At 37.1% G+C, this 22695-nt stretch overlaps 1 protein-coding gene across 2 annotated transcripts in view; it reads right to left on the bottom strand.

Moving 5' to 3' along the window:
- ZFYVE9 (zinc finger FYVE-type containing 9) overlaps positions 1-22695 on the bottom strand; it is a 184360-nt gene that overhangs the window by 11008 nt on the left and 150657 nt on the right. For both annotated transcript variants that reach the window (XM_077844919.1, XM_077844918.1), the window contains 2 exons: positions 4620-4770; positions 2015-2095 (listed from right to left, as the gene is read on the bottom strand). In XM_077844919.1, the coding sequence (XP_077701045.1) occupies positions 2015-2095; positions 4620-4770 (232 nt within the window). The remainder of the gene's footprint in view (positions 1-2014; positions 2096-4619; positions 4771-22695) is intronic.

Raw genomic sequence — 22695 nt, forward strand, 5'->3', positions numbered from 1 at the left:
AAGAAATTTTCAGTCCAAAGACACAGACCTAAGTTTTAAGCATATTACTTTGCATTTATAAGGATCTGTGTCACTTCAAATTACCATTTCCGCAACATTTAAAGGGTATTTTTTAAATCATCTTGTCAAGACACAATTCCAAACGTAGTCAGTACTTGATCACTTAGGCATTAGTCATTTAAGACCAATGACTAAGTCCTAGATTTCTTAACAATTTCTTTTTTTTTAAGATTTTATTTATTTTTTCGTAAGAGAGAGAGAGAGAGGCAGACACAGGCAGAGGGAGAAGCAGGCTCCCTGCAGGGAGCCCGACATGGGACTCGATCCCGGGTCTCCAGGATCAGGCCCTGAGCTGAAGGCAGACATTTAACCACTGAGCCACCCAGGTGTCCCTTAACAATTTAATAGCATGTTTCCACTTCGTAGTCAAAGTTGTGAGACTTAGTTGTAAAACATTAGTGTAGTTTGCTCTTCACTAGCTGTTTTATTAAGTTTACCAATAAAGGAGGTCAAAGGCAGTGTCTATTAACGTGTAAGATTGTCTGTGTATTTCAGTTAACATACTGGACTCCAGCCTCAGGAAGGACTGCTTTCACACAGGCCACTGGAGTAAGCCACTGTGGAAATGAAAACCTGTTTCCACCATGTGTGGCAGGTTGTACTTTCCAAAGGTCACAATATCTCACATCTCACATCTCAGTATCTCCCACCTTAGTGCTTTCTCACAGCGCTACCTTCCCATTTCCCCATTAAGAAGTGGTGTCTAGTTCCTCTCCTCCTGAACCTGGGCAGGCTTTTTTTTTTTTTAAGATTTTATTTATTTATTCATGAGAGACACAGAGAGAGAGGCAGAGACATAGTCAGAGGGAGAAGCAGGCTCCCTACAGGAGCCTGATGCAGGACTCGATCCCGGGACTCCAGGATCACGCCCTGGGCTGAAGGCAGACGCTCAGGCGCTGAGCCACCCAGGGATCCCCGAACCTGGGCAGGCTTATGACTACTTCCAACACTAGAATATGGTGAAAGGGGCATCGTTTGACTTTTGAGACTGAGTCACAAGAAGCAACATGGCTTCTGCCCTTTGCTAGAACACGTGTGCCTGGAGTAAGAAGTCCAGCTATCCCAAGGTTGCCAGGCCATGCTGAGGAGTCAAGGTGTGAGTACTTCAGTCACCACTCTGTCTTTAAATCATCCCACACCAGCCCCAGATGTGTGAGTGAATGAACCTTCAGATAATTCTAGCCTCCAGCTATCAAGTCATCCCAACTGAGGCCCAGGACATCACTGAGTAGAGTCAAGCCCTCCACACACTACTTTGTCAAGATTCTTGACCCAGAGGAATCACTGAGTAAATTTGTTATGCAACAACAGTAACCAGATCAAAATACAGGAAGAATCAACCAACAAAGAAAATAAACAGTATGCTCATAAGCCTTTCATTAATTCTCATTTAATTAGTTTTGTTGGGATATGTGTTATGTCTAATCTAATTACAGCAAACCAGCAGCAAATGCATCCCATTCTGTACCCCAAGTGATGATTGCAGCATTCTTGTGAGTTAAGACAAACTGAATTTGAGCTCAATGATACATACTGAACTCAGACTATGTCCTCTTGGATGCCCTACCCCAGAGCTCTGAAAGGCCATCTCTTAATTTTTATGTCACTGTCCCATGATTATCTGTATCACTTATTCCCTTCTTCAGAGAACTAAGCACTATATGACAGTATTAATTAGCTTACGAGTTAAGATGCTACCGAATACATAATAGAAGTCAGAAGTCTACTGTAGAAGTGTCATGGTTTCACTTGACATCCTCTGCTTTTGAGTTTTTAACTTTTATTATTATTATTATTTTTTATGTAAGCTCTATGCCCAACATGGGGCTTAAACTTAGGACTTGGAGATCAAGAGTCACATGCTCTACCAAATGAACCAGCCAGGCACTCCAACATCCTTTTTAGTTGTACGATTAGGACTGAATATAACTGCAGTAAACGACTTATTCTTTACCTTCCACAATACTGGACTTGGCAAGATATCCAGAAGAAGATTTCAGAGCGCCGCTGAACACAAAGAAACTGGCACCAGTCACTAAAATATAATATAAATAGTTTAGTGTAGACTCTGAGATATAAAGCCTGAGAACAATAATGAAATATTTGATAGTTGGTAACTCCAGCCATCATCAAACAGAAAACAAAAAACATCAACTCTATGTAACATAATATATAAGTAACCAATAATGCTTATGGTAGCTTTGGGAATGAACTTTTAAGATATACCCCTCATTTTGTTTTCCTCTCCCTCCAATCAAGAATTAAAGAATTTTTTTTTAAATTTATTTATTCATGAGAGACAGAGAGAGAGAGAGAGAGAGAGAGAGGCAGAGACACAGGTAGAGGGAGAAGCAGGCTCCATGCAGGGAGCCCAACGTGGGACTCCATCCCGGGTCTCCAGGATCACATCCTGGGCTGAAGGCAGCATTAAACCACTGAGCCACCCAGGCTGCCCAAGAATTAAAGAATCTTACAAGCAAAGAAATCTTAGTGGTCAAGTCTAGGGTTTGGCAAACTACAACCTATTTGGCCTGTCCCCTTTTTTTGTTTTTTGTGTTGTTTTGTTTTTTAATTTAATTAAATTTTTTTTTCTGTCCTCTGTTTTTTTTTTTTTTTTTTTGTCCTCTGTTTTTGTAAGTAAAATTTTATTGGAACACAGCCACATCCACTCATTTGCATATTGTCTATGGCAGTTTTTGAAGTATGCCAGAGTTGAGTAACTGGCAACCAAAGACCACAGGCTTGCAATGCCTAAGATATTTATCATGTAGCCATTCATGGAAAAAGTCTGCTGTCCCCCAATCTAATACCTTTCTTTTTTTTAGATAAAACATGTTTTGAAGATGGAGATGTGGTTGGCAACCACTTTATTCACCGAATGCAGTTCTCTTACAAAATACCTATTCAAAAGACAAATATCTGTTACCATTATTTCTTCATAAAAGGACATTTAATTACATTTAACTTTAAGAAAATCTCACTATGCTCCTTCATATCTTTTTTTTGTTTGTTTTTAAAATTTTGTCTTTTTTCAGTAATCTCCACACCCAACATGGGGCTTGAACTTACAACACAGAGATCGAGTTGAGTGTTCCACTGACTGAGCCAGGTAGGAGCTCCTGGGCTTCTCCGCATCTTACGTTGGACTAAGCTAATCCAATTTCCTGCCCATTGGCCCTGCAATATCTCTAACAGGTGGACATCCAGGCTTTATCAAAGACTCCTAGTAACAAGGAACACAAAATGGCACAAGGCAGCCCGTTCTATTTCTTGGTAACTCTCAGTCTTACAAAATGTGCTCTCAAAATTGAGTCCAGATCTAGATCCTTATAACTTTTACCCAATGGTGCTGGTTTGGGCCTTTTGTAACTACAGAGAATAAACTGAATCTTATTTCCATGTACTAGAAAACCTTAAAAATAGAAATAGCTATTTTTCACACTCTTCCAATCTATACTTTCCCAAATTAAACATTTATACTTTATTCAAAACTTTTGACCTAGTTTCTAGATTTTTCATAGGTCCTGAATCATCTTCTGAAGAATCTCTAGTTTTATCAATGGATATCATCAATTACACTAATGATATCCAGAACTTAATTAAAATATTCTACGATGTGAGCTGATTAATGGAGAGCATTGAGGACTTATCACCTACCGTATTTTAGATATCATATTGAATATACATACACGTGACAAAGACGTTTTATGCCATTACTAAACAACCGATTTAAAAAACATTCTCAACCAGAGAAGTATTTCATAAAGCTTACTAAAGAAAGCTAGTTATGGGAGATACTCTGAGGAAAAAGAAGATTCATAGTCAAATAAATTTTGGAAGGTCCAGGCACTATCTTCCTTTTGGAAAATCACAATACACATCAGCCTATTAAAGGCTCTGAGGGTTCCTGTAGTAAAGAAATCTGTTTAAACTTGTTTAACCCAGGATTTCTCAGTTTAATGTATTAAGCAAGACTTTCACTTATCTATTTTTCAAAACCACAGAACCCAATTAGACATCTTAAGAAACGCCACTATAAGCAATGCTTCATAAATATCAATGTGCATTTGAACACAGGGACCATGTTAAAAAACAAATTCTAATTTAGCAGATCTGGAGTACAGACACTTCATTTCTAACAATCTCCTAAGTGAAGAGGACATATTCTGAGTACCACTGAACCAAGAAGCCTTCTTTCAGAATGCAGGCAACCTATTAATTACCATTCTTTGGATATGATCATTCAAACAAGCTTCAAATCTACCTAAGCATATTCTCACTAAGAGGTCTAGTCTCCTACCTTCAAATATCAATTCTGGCCCTGCCAATGTCCTGAGGCAGTATTTTCAAAATGTTCCCCTCAATAGTAGAGATCCCATTTGCAACTTTGAGCCTGGCTACTTGGGGAGTCAATATCATCGTGGAGAATAAGCTTGGAAAGGTTAATTTCATCAAATTGTTTGTGGCCACCTAGCTAGAAAGTTTAGAGTTATGGGGCCGAGATATCCAACTTTCCAAGTCCAGCACAATTCTTACCGTTAATCAGCTCAAATACTCACCCTTTCTGGGTTGATTGTGAATACTGATAGCCTGGGTCTGATAGTTTCCGTCATCATTCTGTACACAGACAAGATGAGAGTCCGCCTTCTCATTGAAGCAGGCCCCTCCTGCCAGGACATGCTCATTGGACTTGTTCATTGCTTTCATCATCTGCGATCAAAGAAGAGGGTTAACTTTCTTATTCTACCAAACATAAATGGGCACTTTTTTTGGGTCTGACACAAGACAACTCTACCTCAAAACCAAAAAACAGTAACGAAAACACAGTGGAAAATTAGTCACCATTGGAAAAAAAAAAAAAAAAAACAACATATACAACAATTCTCTGTATAGTTTATAGGTGATTTGTATTATAACCTAAGTAAGTACATGACATGTTTCGCATTCATCTTTTTGGTATTTTTGTTGCTGCACGGAGCTCAATGAACATTAGTTTAGCTAATTACAGTAATTTCAACTACCCACTGGATTCTCTGAGGATATCTACACTGAAATTCTAAGTCAAAAGAATGACCTATATGTAAGTATATTTGCCTACTTTTCTCATATCCACACAAAGGAGGGTTTTCCTCTAGAAATATATAAACTCCACTGCTTCTTAGTTTTACTAACTGATGCTTGAAATCATCAATGAAATCACTTACTAGTATGTTGCTTTGTTCTTTTTTTTTTTTTCAAGTTTTTATTTAAATTCCAGTGAGTTAACATACAGTGTAAAATTAGTTTTGGAAATTAGTGATTCATCACTTACATACAACACCCAGTACTCATCACATCGAGTGTCCTCCTCACTACCCATCACCCATTTAACCCTTACCCCCAGCCATCACCCCTCCAGCAACCTTCAGTTTGTTCTCTAGAGTAGAGTCTGTTTTGTGGCTCTCTCTTTTTTCCCTCTATATTTATGTTTCATTTCTTAAATTCCATATGAGTGAAATCATATGGTATTTGTCTTTCTCTGACTTACTTTGCTTAGTCTTACACTCTCTAGCTCCATCTATGTCCTTTCAAATGACAAATGTCCTTTCATTCTTTTTCACAGCTGAGTAATATTCCATCATGTATAATACCACTCTTCTTCACTCATCACTCAATGGACATCTGGGCTCTTTCCATAATTTGGCTATTGTAAATAACATTTCTATAAATGTAGGGATGCATGTACACCATTGAGTTCATGTTTTTGTATTGTTTGGGTCAATACCTAGTGATGTAATTGCTGGGTTGTAGGGCAGTCCTATTTTTAACTTTTTTTTTTTTTTAAGATTTATTTGAGAGACAGAGAGCACTTATGCACAAGCATGGGAGCGGGAGAGGGAGAGAGAATCTCTAGCAGACTCCTTGATGAGCATGCAGCCCGACCCAAGGCTCAATTCCATGATCCTGGGATCATGGACACTGAACTGAATCACCACCCAGGCACTACATCTATTTTTAACTTTTTGAGGCGCTTCCAGACTGTTTTACACACTGGCTACACCAGTTCGCATTCCTACCAACTGTGCATGAAGGTTCCTTTGTCTCCCCATCTTCACCAACGCTGTTGTTCCTTGTGTTGTTGACTTTGGCCATTCTAACAGGTGCAAGGTGGTATCTCATTGTAGTTTTGATTTGTATTCCCCTGATAGTAAGTGATGATGAACATTTTTTTCATGTATTTGTTGGCCATCTGTACACTTGGAGAAATGTCTGTTCATGTCTTCTGCCCATCTTAATTGGATTATTTTCTCAGTGTTGAGTTTGAGAATTTCTTTATGTATTTTGGATACTAACCTTTTATTGGAATAAGTCACTTGCATTTTCTCGGTGTTGAGTTTGAGAATTTCTTTATGTATTTTGGATACTAACCTTTTATTGGAATAAGTCACTTGCAAATATCTTCTCCCATTCCACTGGTTGCCTTTTAGTTTTGTTGATTGTTTCCCTCACTGTGCAGAAGCTTTTTATTTGGATGTAGTCCCAAAAGTTTATTTTTGCTTTTGTTTCCCTTGTCTCAGGAGACATATCTAGAAAAAAGTTGCCCTTTGCCTATTTTTAAAATGGGATTGTCATTTGTTGTTGAGTTATACAAATTCTTTATACATTCTAGATATCTCAGACCCTTGTCAGATATGATTTGTAAATATTTTCTCCCATGTTGTATATTGTCTTTTTACTTTCTTGTTAATGTCTTTGAATACACAAAAGATTTTAATTTTATTAAGTCCAATCTGTTTTTTCTATTGTTACTTGTACTGTTGTATATTATCTAAGAATCCACTGCCAAATCCAAAGTCATGAAAAAGTACCCTTATATTTTTTTCAAAGAGCTCCATGCTTTTAGCTCTTATATTTAGGTTACTGATCCATTTTGAGTTACATTTTATATATGGTGTGAAGTAGGGGTACACATTCTTTTACACATGGAAATCCAGTTGTCCCAGCACCATTTACTGAAGGCTATTCTTTCACCATTAAATGATCTTGGCACTCCTGTCAAAATCAACAGGCCACAAATGTACAGATTTATTTCCAGTTTCTTGAGTCTATACTATGCCAGTACCACACTATTTTTATTACTGTAGCCTTGCAGTAAGTTTTGAAATTGGGAAGGGTGACTCCAATTTTGTTCTTATACAAGATTATTTTGGCTTTGGAGGCCCTTGCAATTCCAAAAGAATTTGAACACTGGCTTTTTCTTTTCTGGAAAAAAAAAAAAAAAAAGACCATTGGAATTTTGATAGAGCTTGCACTGGATCTGACATCTTAACAATACTATGTCTTCCAATCCATGAACATGAGACGTCTTCCTATTTATTTAGGTTTTCTTCATTTCTTTCAGCAATGTTTTGTAGTTTTAGGAGTACTAGTCTTTTACCTTCTTGGTTAAGCTTATTCCTAGATATTATACCAATACAATTCTAAGATATCCTCATTTCCTGGCTTTACTTTGTTATGTTTATAACTCTTGCAAAGTTTGTGTTTTAATAAATTACACCACCAGAGGCATCCAAATAACTGAATATTCCTCTCACACTGATATTTATCTACCTCACAAATTCAAACAACTTCTATCAGTGTTTTCCAAAGATTACTTTTGAGTAAGTTTTCTGCAAACAGGATAAGTCAGTAGGAAGATTCCTATATAGCAAAGTCCATTGATAGACTAATTTAGGTTCTCATTTGCAATTTACATTTGTATCACATGAAAAAGCTGTTATAATTACATATAATAATTTTTTAAAGTAAACTCTATCTCCAACATTGGGTTCAAACTCACAACCCTGAGATCAAGTTGCATGCTCTACTGACTGAGCCAGCCAGGTGCTCCCACATAGCAATTTTAAAGAATGTTCTATCGTTTCTTCCAAATCATTAGGCTAAAGTGGTTTCTAACTTTGTCTAAGCAGATTAAGAAACATTCTCTCTCTCTTTTTTTTAAAAGATTTTATTTATTCATGAGAGACAGAGAGAGACACAGAGAGAGACAGGAAGAGGGAGAAGCAGGCTCCATGCAGGGGGCCCGATGCTGGACTCGATCCCGGGACTCCAGGATCACGCTCTGAGCCGAAGGCAGGCGCTAAACCACTGAGCACCCAGGCATCCCAAGAAACATTCTCAATTCAGACATTCTAAGTAAGTTAGCTAGCCGCTAAATAATAATTTCCCCAGATGTCAATTTCAAGCCCCAATGAGATAAACAAACTTCATACTTCTTTATAAATGAATACTTTTACCTTCTTAAAATCATGTTCATTTATACCAAGTTTCCCAAATATTCAAAGGGCTTTGCTGACCATAAAATGAAATTACATTTGTCATATGATATACTCAATTTTCTAGTCGTGCTATTCCTCTGCTTTATCAATTCAAACTCTGTAATATCTCCTGTATCTATCCCTAACTTCACCAGAATTCAAGATATAATTGTCTGTTTTTTGGACTAATAATAACCTTATAACTGGTTTTTCTGCAGTCAGTCTCTGTCAGTTCTGATCCATTCCATGATGTTTCCGTATTTACCAAAGCACAGCTCAGATCATGTCAATCTTTTCTACCCTGTTCTCTACTTGAAGTAATTAGCTTCCCATGCTCTTTTTTTTTTAATTTTTATTTATTTATGATAGTCACAGAGAGAGAGAGAGAGGCAGAGACACAGGCAGAGGGAGAAGCAGGCTCCATGCACCGAGAGCCCGACATGGGATTTGATCCCGGGTCTCCAGGATTGCGCCCTGGGCCAAAGGCAGGCGCCAAACCGCTGCGCCACCCAGGGATCCCGCTTCCCATGCTCTTAACCCCAAACCAGCTTTCCTGTCTTGCTTCCCTTCGTACCATATCTTTATTTGCAGGACTACTTCTTGATGTGCTACCATTTCCCATCTCTAAGCTTTTTAGCCTTCCTATTAATCCTTTGTATCCAAGCACCTGAAAAAGTTACTCCCCAAAATAAGGTCTAGTAAAAAAAAATACCAATTCTTGCAAGCAGCCTTGCTTAATTCCCAGACACCAATGCGACTGCTTCCTTCTTTAACTGCCATAGGACATTGTTTATATTTCTTATACTGCATCATCAACATTCAGCTTTGGATTAACAGCAAGGACTCAAGCCAGGCTGTTTGCATTTCCTAGCTTTGCTACTAAATCACTGTGTACCCTTGGGCAAGTTACTTGATTTCTCTATGTCTTAGTTTCCTTTTCTGTAGAGGAGATAATAAAAGTATTTCATACAATTATGAAAATTAAATAAATATTTATAAAGTGCTTAGAATAGCACCAAGAACATAGTAAGTACTGATGATGTGTTTGCAAATAAAATTTGTATGCTTGTCTCCTCCATTCTGCTTACAAAATTGTAAAGCAACCTAAAAAGCAGTAGCAAGTAATTCAACAAAGTACCTCTTATGAGATAATGGGATTCAGATCCTTCCTAAGAGCTCACGAATTAGTGGAAATGACATACTGATAAAAGGCAAGGAAACAATTGCTGGGACAACAGTATGTGCAGAATAGCTAACATCTATGGAGTGTCAAGCCTGAGCCAGGAACTGACCTAAATGTTACACAGGTCTTATCTCAGAAGACTATTTTAACATAGCAGGTGAAGCAGTACAGAAGCTTTATCTTCCTATGTTTCCCACCCCCAGAGTCTAAACATCCATGATAATTGTTTAAAGCCAGTTAAAAGAATACAGTTCCAGGAATGATTGTGTTGGAGAAATAAGTGAGGAGTTATAACATCTAATCCATCTCTGAATTAACATGCCACGTCCTCTGATTTCCTCTCTGAGATCTCATGTTAAAAATGACAGTTTACTTAACCTTCTGATTTAAAGTGGAAAGAATTATACCTACAGGAGAAGTTTATGCACAGCCCCGAGAAACAGCTACAATATCTATATAATGTGTAAGGCTTGGCACAGGGCTTGGCTTATGACAGGCGCTCAATAAATATTTGCTAAATATACTAATTAGTAAACCATATAAATAGGGATAGATTTTGAGGGTTTATCTGATTTATGAAGTTAAACTGAGAAAAAATGTGGTATGATTTTAAAAATTTGTTTTGTTCACATACAACTGCAGTGTCACATAGATTAGATACCTAATAAAGTTTTAATGATTTAATTCTATAAATGTTTATTAAGAGGCTGACAATGAATTTAAGTAGAAAGACACTACGGAGACAGTGAAAAATTTAAGAAAGCACTTCACCAGAGATACAATGAAGAATGAAAGACAGACTCTGCCCTCAGGGGACTCAAAATTCAAAGCAGAAAGGGTTTCCTACTCATCTGCTATACAAGTTACATGAGTAAAGAAAGCTAGGAAAACAAAGGAAAGAAAGAGTGATACTGTCTGGGGGATGGAGAATTCTAGGTAAAATATTCGAATTGGCTATGAAATCAAGTATAAAGGAAGAACACTCTGGATAAGGGGAAAGTCCTGAGTGAAGGAACAGGAACAGACCTGAGAAAAGAACATGGAGTTGAATAATTATCGAACAGAGGGAATACCCTTTCCTGGAGATATTCTAGAACAATATAAATATCCTTCCCATTACCTGGAGCTCATCTGTGTCCAGAAGCTACCAACCCACGTTCAAGTCTTATGGGTCTACATATCACCAACTATGAACCTTTGAACCTCCACTCATTCATTCAGCAAAAACTTATTGAGCATCTAATCTGCACTGTGTTTGTTCAGTAGGAAGTTGGGTTTGTTCAGCAGGGAACAAACTCCTTCCATCACAGAACTTACATTCTCATGTGTGCAGGAGGGAACAAAAACAATAAATGAAATAAGTACATGACATGTTAGACATTGATAAATGCTCTACAGAAAAGCATGCATGCAGGACCAGAAGTACTGGTGGGTACCATTTCAAATAGCCCAGTCAAGGAAAGTCTTACTGAAAAGTGAGGAAAAAGCCATGGGAATATATAAGGAAGGACCTTATAGGCATTTAAAACAGCTGGTGCCATGGCCCTGGGGCAGTTTCAAGGAACATTAAGGACAGTGTGGCTGAAGCTGAATGACAGGGGGGGAAAAAAAAAAGAGGTATAAGAAATTAGGTTAGAGAGGTAATGGGCTAAGGAATACAAATGTGTAGAGGATTTCAGTTTTTATTCTGACTGAGATGAAAATCTTTGGAGGGTTCTGAGTAGAGGAGTGACATGATCTAACTTAGTTTTAACAGGGCTGTTGTACTGAGAACAGACTGATGGGGGAATGGGTACCAGCTTGCAGCTGTTGTGAGGCTCCTGCACAAACCTAGAGGAGAGATGACAACTTAGACCCAAACTGGTCTAAAGATTGAGACATGCTTGGATTCTAGATGCTTCTGGAAGGCAGAGCTGGCAGGATTTCCAGGCAGATTAAACATGGGATGTGGAAGAAAGAGGATTCAAAGATGACTCCATAGTTTGGGGCCTACTAAGTGAAAGGATGGCCATGCCTCCAATTCAGGTAAGGCTGCAAGTTTTAAGGGAAGATCAGGAGGTCAGAATTAAACCAGCTAAGCTTGAGGTGCCTACCCAAGTAGAGATGCCAGCAAGGCAGCAAGATACTCAAGTTTACAAAATGGAGGAGAGATTCTGGCTGGAGGAAGACATCAGCATAGAGACAGTATTTAAGGCCAGAGGATTGGACGGATCACCATGGAAATGGATAGGGAAATAAAACTTAGAAAGACAGAGCCCTTGCGTTTTCTAAAATGTGTGAGAAATAGGGTCAGAAATGAGTATACGGAGAGAGAAATTAAACTGTGGGAGATGAGAGACACCCTAGGGGTCTCTTACTTCTTGTGATGCTTGAACATAGTGAGATTAGAGCTGGTGGCCTCGGGGCCAAAAGTGGCAGCAGAGCTGGGAGTGCTGAGAGACAGGGACAACTAGGGGCTTGGCTAGCAGCGGAGTGTCCAGAAGCCACCGACCCTCCTAGTAGCGGGCGTACAGAGAATGGAGGAGGGTCTTATTTGAGCACACAGAACTCAGCGGTGACCTCCTGCTGCAGTAAGTGGAGGTACAGCAGCTAAGGTTCCCTCTTGGGAGTCTTTTTAATGTGTGGTTAAATAGTGTCTTCTACATTTAACACTAGCAACAGTGATGTCACTAAGTCAATGGAACTTTACCTTCCTCCTCTGCACTACTCTCCAGCACACCTTTCACCACCTCCTTTCATTCTTTTTTCTTCTTAATTTCTCTGCTACTCCATTATTAGTGTACAGGAATGCAGATTTCTGGATATTGATTTTGTATCCTGTGACCTTACTGAATTAATTGATCAGTTCTAGGAGTCTTTTGGTGAAGTCTTTTGGGTATTCTATATATAGGATTCATGTCATCAGCAATTAGGGCAAGTTTTACTTCTTCCTTACCAATCTGAATGTCTTTTATTTCTTTTTCTTGTCTGATTCCTCTGGCTAGGACTTCCAGTACTATGTTGAATAAAAGTGGTATGAGTGGACTTCCTTCTCTTATTCCTGATCTTGGGGGAAAAGCTCTCAGTTTGTCACCATTGAGAATGATGTTAACCGTGGGTTTTTCATATATGGCCTTTATTGTATTGAGGTATGTTCCCTCTAAACCTACTTTGTTGAGGGTTTTTACCATGAGTGGATAATTTTACTTTGCCAAAAGCTTTTTCTGCATCTATTGAAGTGATCATATGGTTTCTATCCTTTCTCTTGTTGATATAATGCACATTGACTTGTGAATACTGAACCATCCTTATATCCCAAGAATAAATCCCACTTGATTATGGTGAATAATTTTTTAATGTATTGTTGGATTTGTAACTCCTTTCATTCTTTTGAAAAGAGAACTATCAGCTCTTCCTCCCCTAAAAGAAAAGAAATGTATTCTTTGAAGGCCAGAAAATAAGATAACTCCTCAAACAGATTTTAGGGCCATCTGTTCTTGCTAATGCTACAATGAACCTTTGAAATTATGCTTTTGTAAGTTCACATTTCTCTGAAGAATATGTGTAGCCTTGAATTAAAAAAAACCCAAACTCCTATTTTAGTATACTAGAGTGGGAAGGAATCTCAAGAGGCCATTGAGCCTAAATTATACTAGTTAGGGAATTGTACAGCCATAGAATTTCACAGGCGCTTGCATTATATCACAACCAACATAAATTTCTTTATTCCTTGGTATTGAGTACAGGATTAACAAAACTTTGAGACTTGAGACTTTGACATTAGGTTAATTGTTTGGCTCTATTCTGGCAGTAACGTCATAAGAGATTAAATGATTACTTTAAAAACTGATTTTTTACAATTATATTTAAAATTGGCAAAATGTACAAAAATGTACAAAACTTTGATGTGTATATCCCCATAAAAACAGCACCTGAAATCACGCTCTACTCTGTTCCACTAATCTATACATAAATATATAGAGCAGGGCAGCCCCGGTGGCACAGCAGTTTAGCGCCGCCTGCAGCCTGGGGTGTGATCCTGGAGACCCGGGATCGAGTCCCATGTCAGGCTCCCTGCATGGAGCCTGCTTCTCCCTCTGCTTGTGTCTCTGCCTCTCTCTCTCTCTGCCTCCGAATAAATTAAAAAAAAGAAAAGAAGCAAAATTTAAAAATATATATATAGAGAGAGAGCAAATAAAACCATCTTGATTATTCTACCTTTGAAATAAACCTTAACATTGGGTAGTATAAATCCTTGAAATATGTTCTTTTTTCAAAGTTGTTTTTGGGGGAATGCCTGGGTGGCTCTGCGGTTGAGTGTCTGCCTTAGACTCAGGGCGTGATCCTGGAGTCTGGGGATCGAGTCCCACATCGGGCTCCCTGCATGGAGCCTACTTCTCCCTCGGCCTATCTATCTCTCTGTGTCTGTTGTGAATAAATAAATAAAATCTTTAAAAAAGCAAAAACAAAAACAACCAAAGTTGTTTTGGGTAGGGGCACCTGCGTGGCTCAGCCAGTTAAGCATCTGCCTTCAGCTCAGGTCATGATCCCAGGGTCCTGGGATTGAGTCCTTCATCAGGCTCCCTGCTCAGCAGGGAGTCTGCTTCTCCTTCTTATTCTGACCATCTTCCCAGCGTGTACACTCAATCTCTCCAAATAAATAAATAAAATCTTTTTTTTTAAACTTGTTTTTGGCTATTCTATGTTCCTTGTATCTCCATATAAATTTTAGAATAAACACTTAAATTAAAAAAAATTCCTGCTGGCATTTTGATTGAGATTGTGTTGAATCTAAGGGTCAATCTGGGGAGAACAGACATCATAACAATACTGAATCTTCCAATCCATAAACATAGTATCCTTTTCACTTATTTGGGTCTTCTTTAATTCCTTTTTCTTTTTTTCTAAAAAATATTTTAATGTATTTATTAATGAGAGACAGAGAGAGAGAGAGAGAGAGAGGGCAGGCCCCATGCAGGGAGCCCTTTGTGGGACTCGATTCCAGGTCCCCGGATCATGCCCTGGACTGAAGGTGGCGCTAAACCGCTGAGCCACCCGGGCTGCCCTTTTTTTTCCCCTTTTTTTAAAGATTTTCTTTCTTTCAGAGTGAGAGACAGCATGAGCAGGAGAGGAAGGGAGAGGTAGAAAGGGTCTGAAGCAGACTCTGCACTGAGTGCAGAGCCCACTGTGGGGATCAATCTCATGACTGCAAGATCATGACTTGAACTGAAACTAAGAGTCGGATGCTTAACCAGCTGAGCCACTCAGGCACCCATAGGTCTTCTTTCATTTCTCTTAGCAGTGTTTTTTTAGCTTTCAGTGTATAGGTATTACAGATCTGTCAAATTTATCCCTAAGTATGTAATATTTTTATGCTATTTACTGTCTTAAAATTCCAATTTCTTTTTTTTTTTTTTAAGATTTATTTATTTTAGAGAGAAAGAGAGAAAGTGGGTGGAAGGGGAAGGGTAGAGGGAGAAGGAGAGAAGTAGACTCCTCACTGAGTTCAGAGCCCAACATAGGGCTCAATCTCAGGACCCATGAGATCATGATCTGAGCTGAAATCAAGTCAGATGCTTACGTGACTGAGCCACCTAGCGGCCCCATAAATTCCAATTTCTGAATGTTTATTATTATATACAGAAATATGATTGATATTTACACAAGGATCTTGCTAGATCTTATTAGATCTAGTAGCCATTTTGTAAGTTCCTTTAGATCTCCGACATAGTAAACAATCATGTTATCTGTGAATAAAGACAATCTTTTTTCCAATCTATATCATCTTATTTTGTCTTATTACATTGGCTAGAAGCCCCACTGAAATGTTGAATAGAAATAAGAGTAGACATCCTCTCCTTGCTCTTAATCTTAAAGTGGAAGCATTTAGTCTGTCACCATTTGATATATTAATTGCAGGTTTTTCACAGATGTGTTTATTAGGCTGCCAAGATACATTTACACATACACACACTTAGAATGGAAGTGGGGTTTTGTCAAATGCTTTTTCTCCATTATGTAATCCTTTTTTTATCCTCTAATATTAATTAAGATTAGAGGATAAAAAGATTAATTTTAATTAAGATTAAATTTTAATTAGATTAATTTTTGAATGTTAAATCAACTTAGCATTCTTGGAATAAACCCCACTTAGTCATGATGTACCTTATCATCTTGTGTTTTGCTGGACTTACTAAAAATGTGTTACATTTTATGCAACTATCTTCATGAGGGATACTGGTCTGCAGTTTGCATTTCTTGCAATTTTTCTCCCCTGGTTTTGTTTTTTTGTTTTTTTAATTAATTAATTTATTTATGATAGTCTCTCTCACACACACACACACACACACACACACACACAGAGGCAGAGACACAGGCAGAGGGAGAAGCAGGCTCCATGCACCGGGAGCCCGACGTGGGATTCGATTCTGGGTCTCCAGGATCGCGCCCTGGGCCAAAGTCAGGCGCTAAACGGCTGCGCCACCCAGGGATCCCTCTCCCCTGGTTTTGTTATTAGTGTAATGTTGGCCTCACAGAATGAGATTCCCTCCTTATCTATTTTCTGAGTGTTTTTACAGAACTGGTATCATTTCTTCCTTTGTTGTTTAGCAAAGTCACAAGTGAAACTATCTGGACCTGTGTTTTGTTTTTAAAGATTATTTGAGACAGAAAGAGAGAAAGAGAGCATGAGTGGGGGCGGGGGTGGAATGCAGAGGGAAAGAGAAGCAGACTCTGTGTTGGGCATGAAGCCCAATGTGGGGTTTGATCCCAGAACCCGAGATCATGATCTGAGCTGAAGTCAGACACAACCAACTGAGCACCCTGGCACCCTGGCACCTGTATTTTTCTTTGTAGGAAGGTTTGTAACAATAAATTCAATTCTTTCAATAGATACAGGGATATTCGGGTTATCTATTCTATTTCTTTTAAGTGTGATACGAAAGTCTGATGTTCAAGGAATTTGTCCATTCTGTCCAAGTTGAACATTTACTGGCACAAATATATTCATAATATACTTTTGTTTACTGTCTACAGGACTTGTAATAATATCCCCCTCTCTCATATCTCATAATGGTATTTTGTGTTCTTGGCTATGAGTCTTAGGCTATTAGCCTAATCAGTCTGACTATAAGTCTGTCCATTTTATTGATCTCAAGCTTTTGGCTTCATTTTTCTTAATTTTTTTGTCTTCTACTTTATGAATTGCTGGTTTTGTATTTATTATTTTCTTTCTTCCATTTACTTCGTGTTTTATTCTTCCTTTTCTAGTTTCCCACGGTCACTGATTTGAAATGTCTTCTTTTTCCCTACTATAAAAGTTTAATGCTACCAATATCTCTCTAAATCATTGTGTTAGCTACATCTCACAAATTTTGATATGCCATTTTCATTTTCAATTAGCTCTAAATATTCTCTAATTGTCCTTTAGGTTTCTACTGTGACCCATGGGCTATTGAAAAGTGTGTATTATGTTTCCAAATATTTGTGAATTTTCTAGAGATCCTTCTGATATTTTTAATTGAATACTATTGTTGTCAGAGATCTTACCTCGTGTAATTTGAATAATTTTAAATTTACTAGGACTTGTTTTACACCACAGTATCTTGTAATGTTCTGTGTACACTGGAAAAGAAGGTGTGCTCTGCTGCTTTTGGCGGGGGGGAGTGTTCTATAAAAACCACTCAAGTCAAATTGGTTGACAGTACTGTTCAAGTTGTCTCTATCTTTGATGATTTCCCTATCTACGTCTAACAATTATTAAAACAGGGTTACTGAAATCTCCAAATACAGTCATGGACTTGTCTATTTACCCTTGCAGTTCTATCACTTCTTGCTTCAAAAGTTTTGAAGCTCTGTTATTAGTGAATAAATGTCTAGGATTGTTATATCCTTTTGATGAACTGTTCCCTGAATAATTATGAAATGTATCTTTTTATTCTTGTTTTTTTTTATTCTGAAATACATTTTGATATTACTCTATCCACTCAACTTTCTTTTAATATTACCATGGTATATAATTTTCCATCCTTTTACATTTAAACTATTTGTGTCATATTTCAAGTGGTTTTCTTTTTTTTTCTCTTTCTTTTCAAGTGGTTTTCTTATTCACAACCTATAGCTGCATCTTGCCTATCTATCCAATCTGACAATCTCTGTCTTTTAACTGAGGATGTCTAGACCATTTATATGTAACATGATTACTGATATGGTTAGATTTAAATCTAACATCTTGTTATTTATCTTCTACCTGTCCCATCTTGTTTTGTTCTCTTTTTCTTCTTTTTCACCCTTTATATGATTCTAGTTTATCTTCTTTGTTGGCTTATTAGCTATACCTCTTTTAGTTTTTCGAGTGGTTGCTTTTGGGTTTATATATCTTCAACTTATCAGTCTACTTTTAAGTATTATTGTACCATATCCTGTGTCATACAAGAACCATACATCTGTATGGTTCCATACACTTCCCCATCTCTGGCTTTTGTGGTATTTTTGTCATACATTTTGTTACTATATATGTTATAAACACAATACATTTTATTATTTTTGTTTTAAACAACTGTCTTTTTAAAAAGATTTTATTTATTTATTCATGAGAGACACAGAGAGAGGCAGACATAGGCAGAGGGAGAAGCAGGCTCCTTGCGGGAAACCTGATGCAGGACTTGATCCCAGGACCTCAGGATGATGACCTGAGCCAAAGGCAGATGCTCAATCACTGAGCCACCCAGGTGCCCCCTAAACAACTGTCTTTTAAAGAGATTTTCTATTTACCTGCATATTTACCATTTCTGTTACTCTATACTCCTTTGTGAAGATCCAGATTTCCATTATTTGGTATTCTCCATGAAGAACTTCCTTTAATACTTCTTATACAATAGGCTACTAGTAATAGATTCTTTAAGCTCTTATTTTTTTGAAAAAGCATTTTGTTTTTGGAAACATATTTTTACTGGGTATAAAATCTAAGTACTTTGTGGGTTTTTTCTATTACTTTAAAGACTGTGCCTTGAATTGTTTTGTTAAGAAGTCTGCTGTCATTCTTATATTTGTTCCTTAGCAGTGTTTTTATTCCTCTAGTTGCTTTTAAGATTCTTCTCTTTAGCTCTGGTGTTAAGTAGTTTAAGACAATTACAATTTCTCTTAATGTAGTTTTCATCATGTTTTCTGCAACTGGAATTCATTTAGCTTCTTGAATATATGGGTTTATACTTCTAATTTACAAAATTTTTGATCACTGAGTTTTCAAATGTTTGTTGTCTACTCATCTCTTCTCTTCTTTAAGGACTTCAATTACAAAGCTAGGCCGACTGAGGAGATCTCCCACAGCTCAATCATGTACTGTTCATTTAACTTTTCAGTCTTTTCTTTGTGTCTCATTTCAGATAGTTTCTATTGCTATGCTTTTAAGTTTGCTAATATTTTCTTCAGCAGTGTCTAATCTACTATTAATTTCATCCAGCAGATTTTTCATTTTATTGTCTTTTTCATCTCTTAAAGTCTGATTTGAGTCTTTTTAGTATTTTCCAAGTCTGTCCTTAACATGCTTGTGCCTTGGTCCTGTTAAGCCTTTTCTCTTAAGCTTGATAGGTAATATCAGAGCAGCCGGAATTTATGGATAATCTGGCTCAGTAGAAATAATCTGCCACTAGTTCACTTCGGTTGATAAGAAGACAAATTATGCCTGGTCCTGTGAGAATTGTTTTACCTGTATCTTTCTAGTGCTTTTCTCACATACATACTCTGATAAGTAGTCAGCTGGAGACAGTGGGAATCTCTTATAGATCTCCAGAGTTCTTTTATTTCCAGTAATGTTTTACAAATTCTAGCCATCATGACCTGCCTACTTCCTCAACTCTGTCTCTTCAACTCAAGGAGACCTCTAGGTTCAGTTTGGGTTTCCCTTACCTGAACTATGACCTGGAAATACCAGACAGTAAAACAGGGCAATCACAGAGCTCACTTTCTCTGCTCCACTGCCCTTTTCTTTTTTTACTTATTTCATGGTGACATTTAGCTATTTAAAGCAGACCTCTGTGTTAATGTGCCAGAACTGCTATTACAGTGTACCACAAACTGGATGGCTTAAACAACAGAAATTTATTGTCTCACAGTTCTGGAGGCTGGAAGTCCAAAATCAAGATGTTGGCAGAACTGGTTCCATTTGAAGGCTGTAAAAGAAGGATTTGTTCTGGACCTCTCTCCTTGACTTGTAGGTGGTCATCTTCTCCTTATGTCTTTCTACATCATCTTCCCTTTGTGAGTATCTGGATTTAATTCTGGCTCCACCACCTGCTAGTTTTATGCCTTAATATCCTCATCTATTAAAAGGAATTAAACATGCTAATCTCACAGAAACAGTGTCAAGAATAAATAGTGCCTGTTACATAGTATACTTTCAATAAATGTTATAATGTTAATATAACTAACAACAAATGTCAGTCAACCCAAAGATCAAAATAATCTCATAATTATAACATGAGTAGGGTTACATAAACCAACAGAGCTTGAATGGCCTTGATTAGAGAATTTACATATAAAGTCTACTTCCTTTATTAAATTTTCCATGCTGTCAGAGGTACTGTTTTTTAGCCTTCTAAGCTTAAAATCTTTCCTTAGTGGCCCCCTCCACAGTTTACATATAGCCACAAAACTCAGGTTTTTAAAACTCATTTTAAGTCACTTCTCTGTTTTAGAACCTATAAAATCTACAGATTATCATATTAAGTCTACATTGCTTTGCTTGATTTCTGAAGGCCTCTGAAAATCCAGCAGTCTTTGTACAACTTTATCTCCTAGTCTACTTTAGCCTCTTCTTCACTGGGCAGGCTGTCGTCTTCTATCTTCCTCTCACGACATGTCCATTCCTGGTGCTTTCCTGCCTTTTTTTCTGCAGGCATCTATCATCCTTTTCATTTGTTATTTTTCACTTCTTTTTCTGTGCCTAAATATCATTCATTGTCCATTTCAAATCTTTTATTCATTTGCACTTATAAGACATTTACACAAACATTTACAAACTTGTCCTACGTGGAACATGCTGCTCTGGCTATTAAGGATTCAGGATCACAACGAAATAAAAGAACATTCCTGACTGCTCCATTTACCAAAGCTCTCCTTTCTCTAGACCTTTAGTAAACTTGCAGTAAGTTTCAGCACTTGTTTTTACATTGTTTTATCGATATTAGTTCTGTTTCATGTCTTTATTCAATAGATATTTCTTGTGCAATTACTCTTTACTAGGCAGTCTGCTAATGATACAGTGGTAAACAAGTGGTTCTGTGAGGAAATATGTGTGGTAGAGAAAACAGATACTGAAGAAGGAATTACAAATATAATGAGTATTACACACAAATATGTGTAGAATTCTAGAGATGTTTATAACAGGGAGAGTTACTCTAGTTGGGAGTTAACTGAAAGCTTATCTGAGAAAATATCATCTAAACTAACACCTGAAAAATGAGTGAGAGGCAGGTAAGGAACAGGGAAAGTGTGCATCAATAAGGAAATGGCTTATGCAAAGGCTTTAGAGCAAAAGGAAACATAATTTAGAAAATAAGTAAGACTATGGATATCAACAAAACATAAATAAGAGGAAAAATGAAATATTGTCGTAAGTGAATAATATATAAGAAATTACTTTTTTCAACTACAAAGTAAAGCGGAATTATTAGCAACACAATTCAGATGTCCAAGACTATGAGAGAAACATTGAATTGAGTTGAAATAAACCTAAAATATGAGTTGAAATAAAAATTGAATTAGAAGGAAAGTTAGTCTGCTAAATCAAATAAGAAAAATAAGTGATATATAATTGGTAAACTTTATTGAAAATTAAATGTAATAAACAACAAGAAATAGAGTTATTGTTTTTTAAAAAAGATACTTGAACCTGCACAACCATAAACCTAGGAGGCAGATAAAGACAGGTAATATAAATGGCAGTTGTTGTCATAAATGTCCTAGGTCAGTACTGAAATAACTGTGGAGGCCTCACAGCTTTTTACAGATATACTTTTATAAACAGATCCAATTTCCAAACATCATCTTGCAAATACCAAGGATAGCAATGTATATCACCTGCTTGAGGATGACGTTTTATTGCCCTATTCTGGACAATAAGCTTCCAGAAGGCCAGCAAAATGTTCTTACTCATCTTTGTATTTCTTTTTTAATTTTTTAAAATTTATTTATGATAGTCACAGAGAGAGAGAGAGAGAGGCAGAGACATAGGCAGAGGGAGAAGCAGGCTCCATGCACCGGGAGCCCGACGTGGGATTCGATCCTGGGTCTTCAGGATCGCGCCCTGGGCCAAAGGCAGGCGCCAAACCACTGCGCCACCCAGGGATCCCCTCATCTTTGTATTTCGTATCACAGATTATATTTAATAAATGTTTGTGAAATAAAAAATTTTCAAATTTGAGAAATAAATGCATTTTCAAAGCATATCTCTTTTAAGGCTATTTAGGGTACTGATAAAAATCTGCTCACTTTAAAGATTGACACTACCTAATCTCGACTATTACTATTTGATATTCCAAGGTAGGACTATATAACAAATAAAAACTGTTAATTGTATCACAGAAAAAAAGAAAAGCACATGTTCTACTATCCTGAAAAAAGCCACTGTATTGAAAGCCATGGGTAAAAGGTTTCTTGACATAGGTCATTCTCATAAAGCTCATTCTCCTGAGCTTATAAAGCCAGTAAGACATTTACATGATTCTAAGTGAAAGTACAAAATGTTTGAGTGTACAAATGAATAATGAATGAGTGGCTGAATGAAGGGGGAAAAAGAAAAAAGAAAAAAGAAAAAAATGTAAAAAAGAGAGGGAAGGAGGAAATTACTTTATACCAATAAATAGTGGAAGGAGTAATTGGGGACTTACCATCCTAATAAAATATCAAATTGTAACCATTATTATATCAAACTAAGTTTCAAAATAAGATTTTTCCTTTATACCATAATGATTACTGTTGGACATTTTAGTACTGATTTTAAGAAACTTTTAAATTTAAGAAAGACTTCACGTGGCACATAGGCAAAATGCACTATTTACATAATTTTGTTAATGTGTGCATAGTATGCAAATTTTCATTATAGTTACAAAATACAGCTTAATTCAAAATGCAATCATTTATTTGCTTTTGAAACCTTACAATTCCTTTCAGGAGTGA

This window comes from Canis aureus, chromosome 13 (assembly GCF_053574225.1).
Source record: "Canis aureus isolate CA01 chromosome 13, VMU_Caureus_v.1.0, whole genome shotgun sequence".
Classification (NCBI taxonomy): domain Eukaryota; kingdom Metazoa; phylum Chordata; class Mammalia; order Carnivora; family Canidae; genus Canis; species Canis aureus.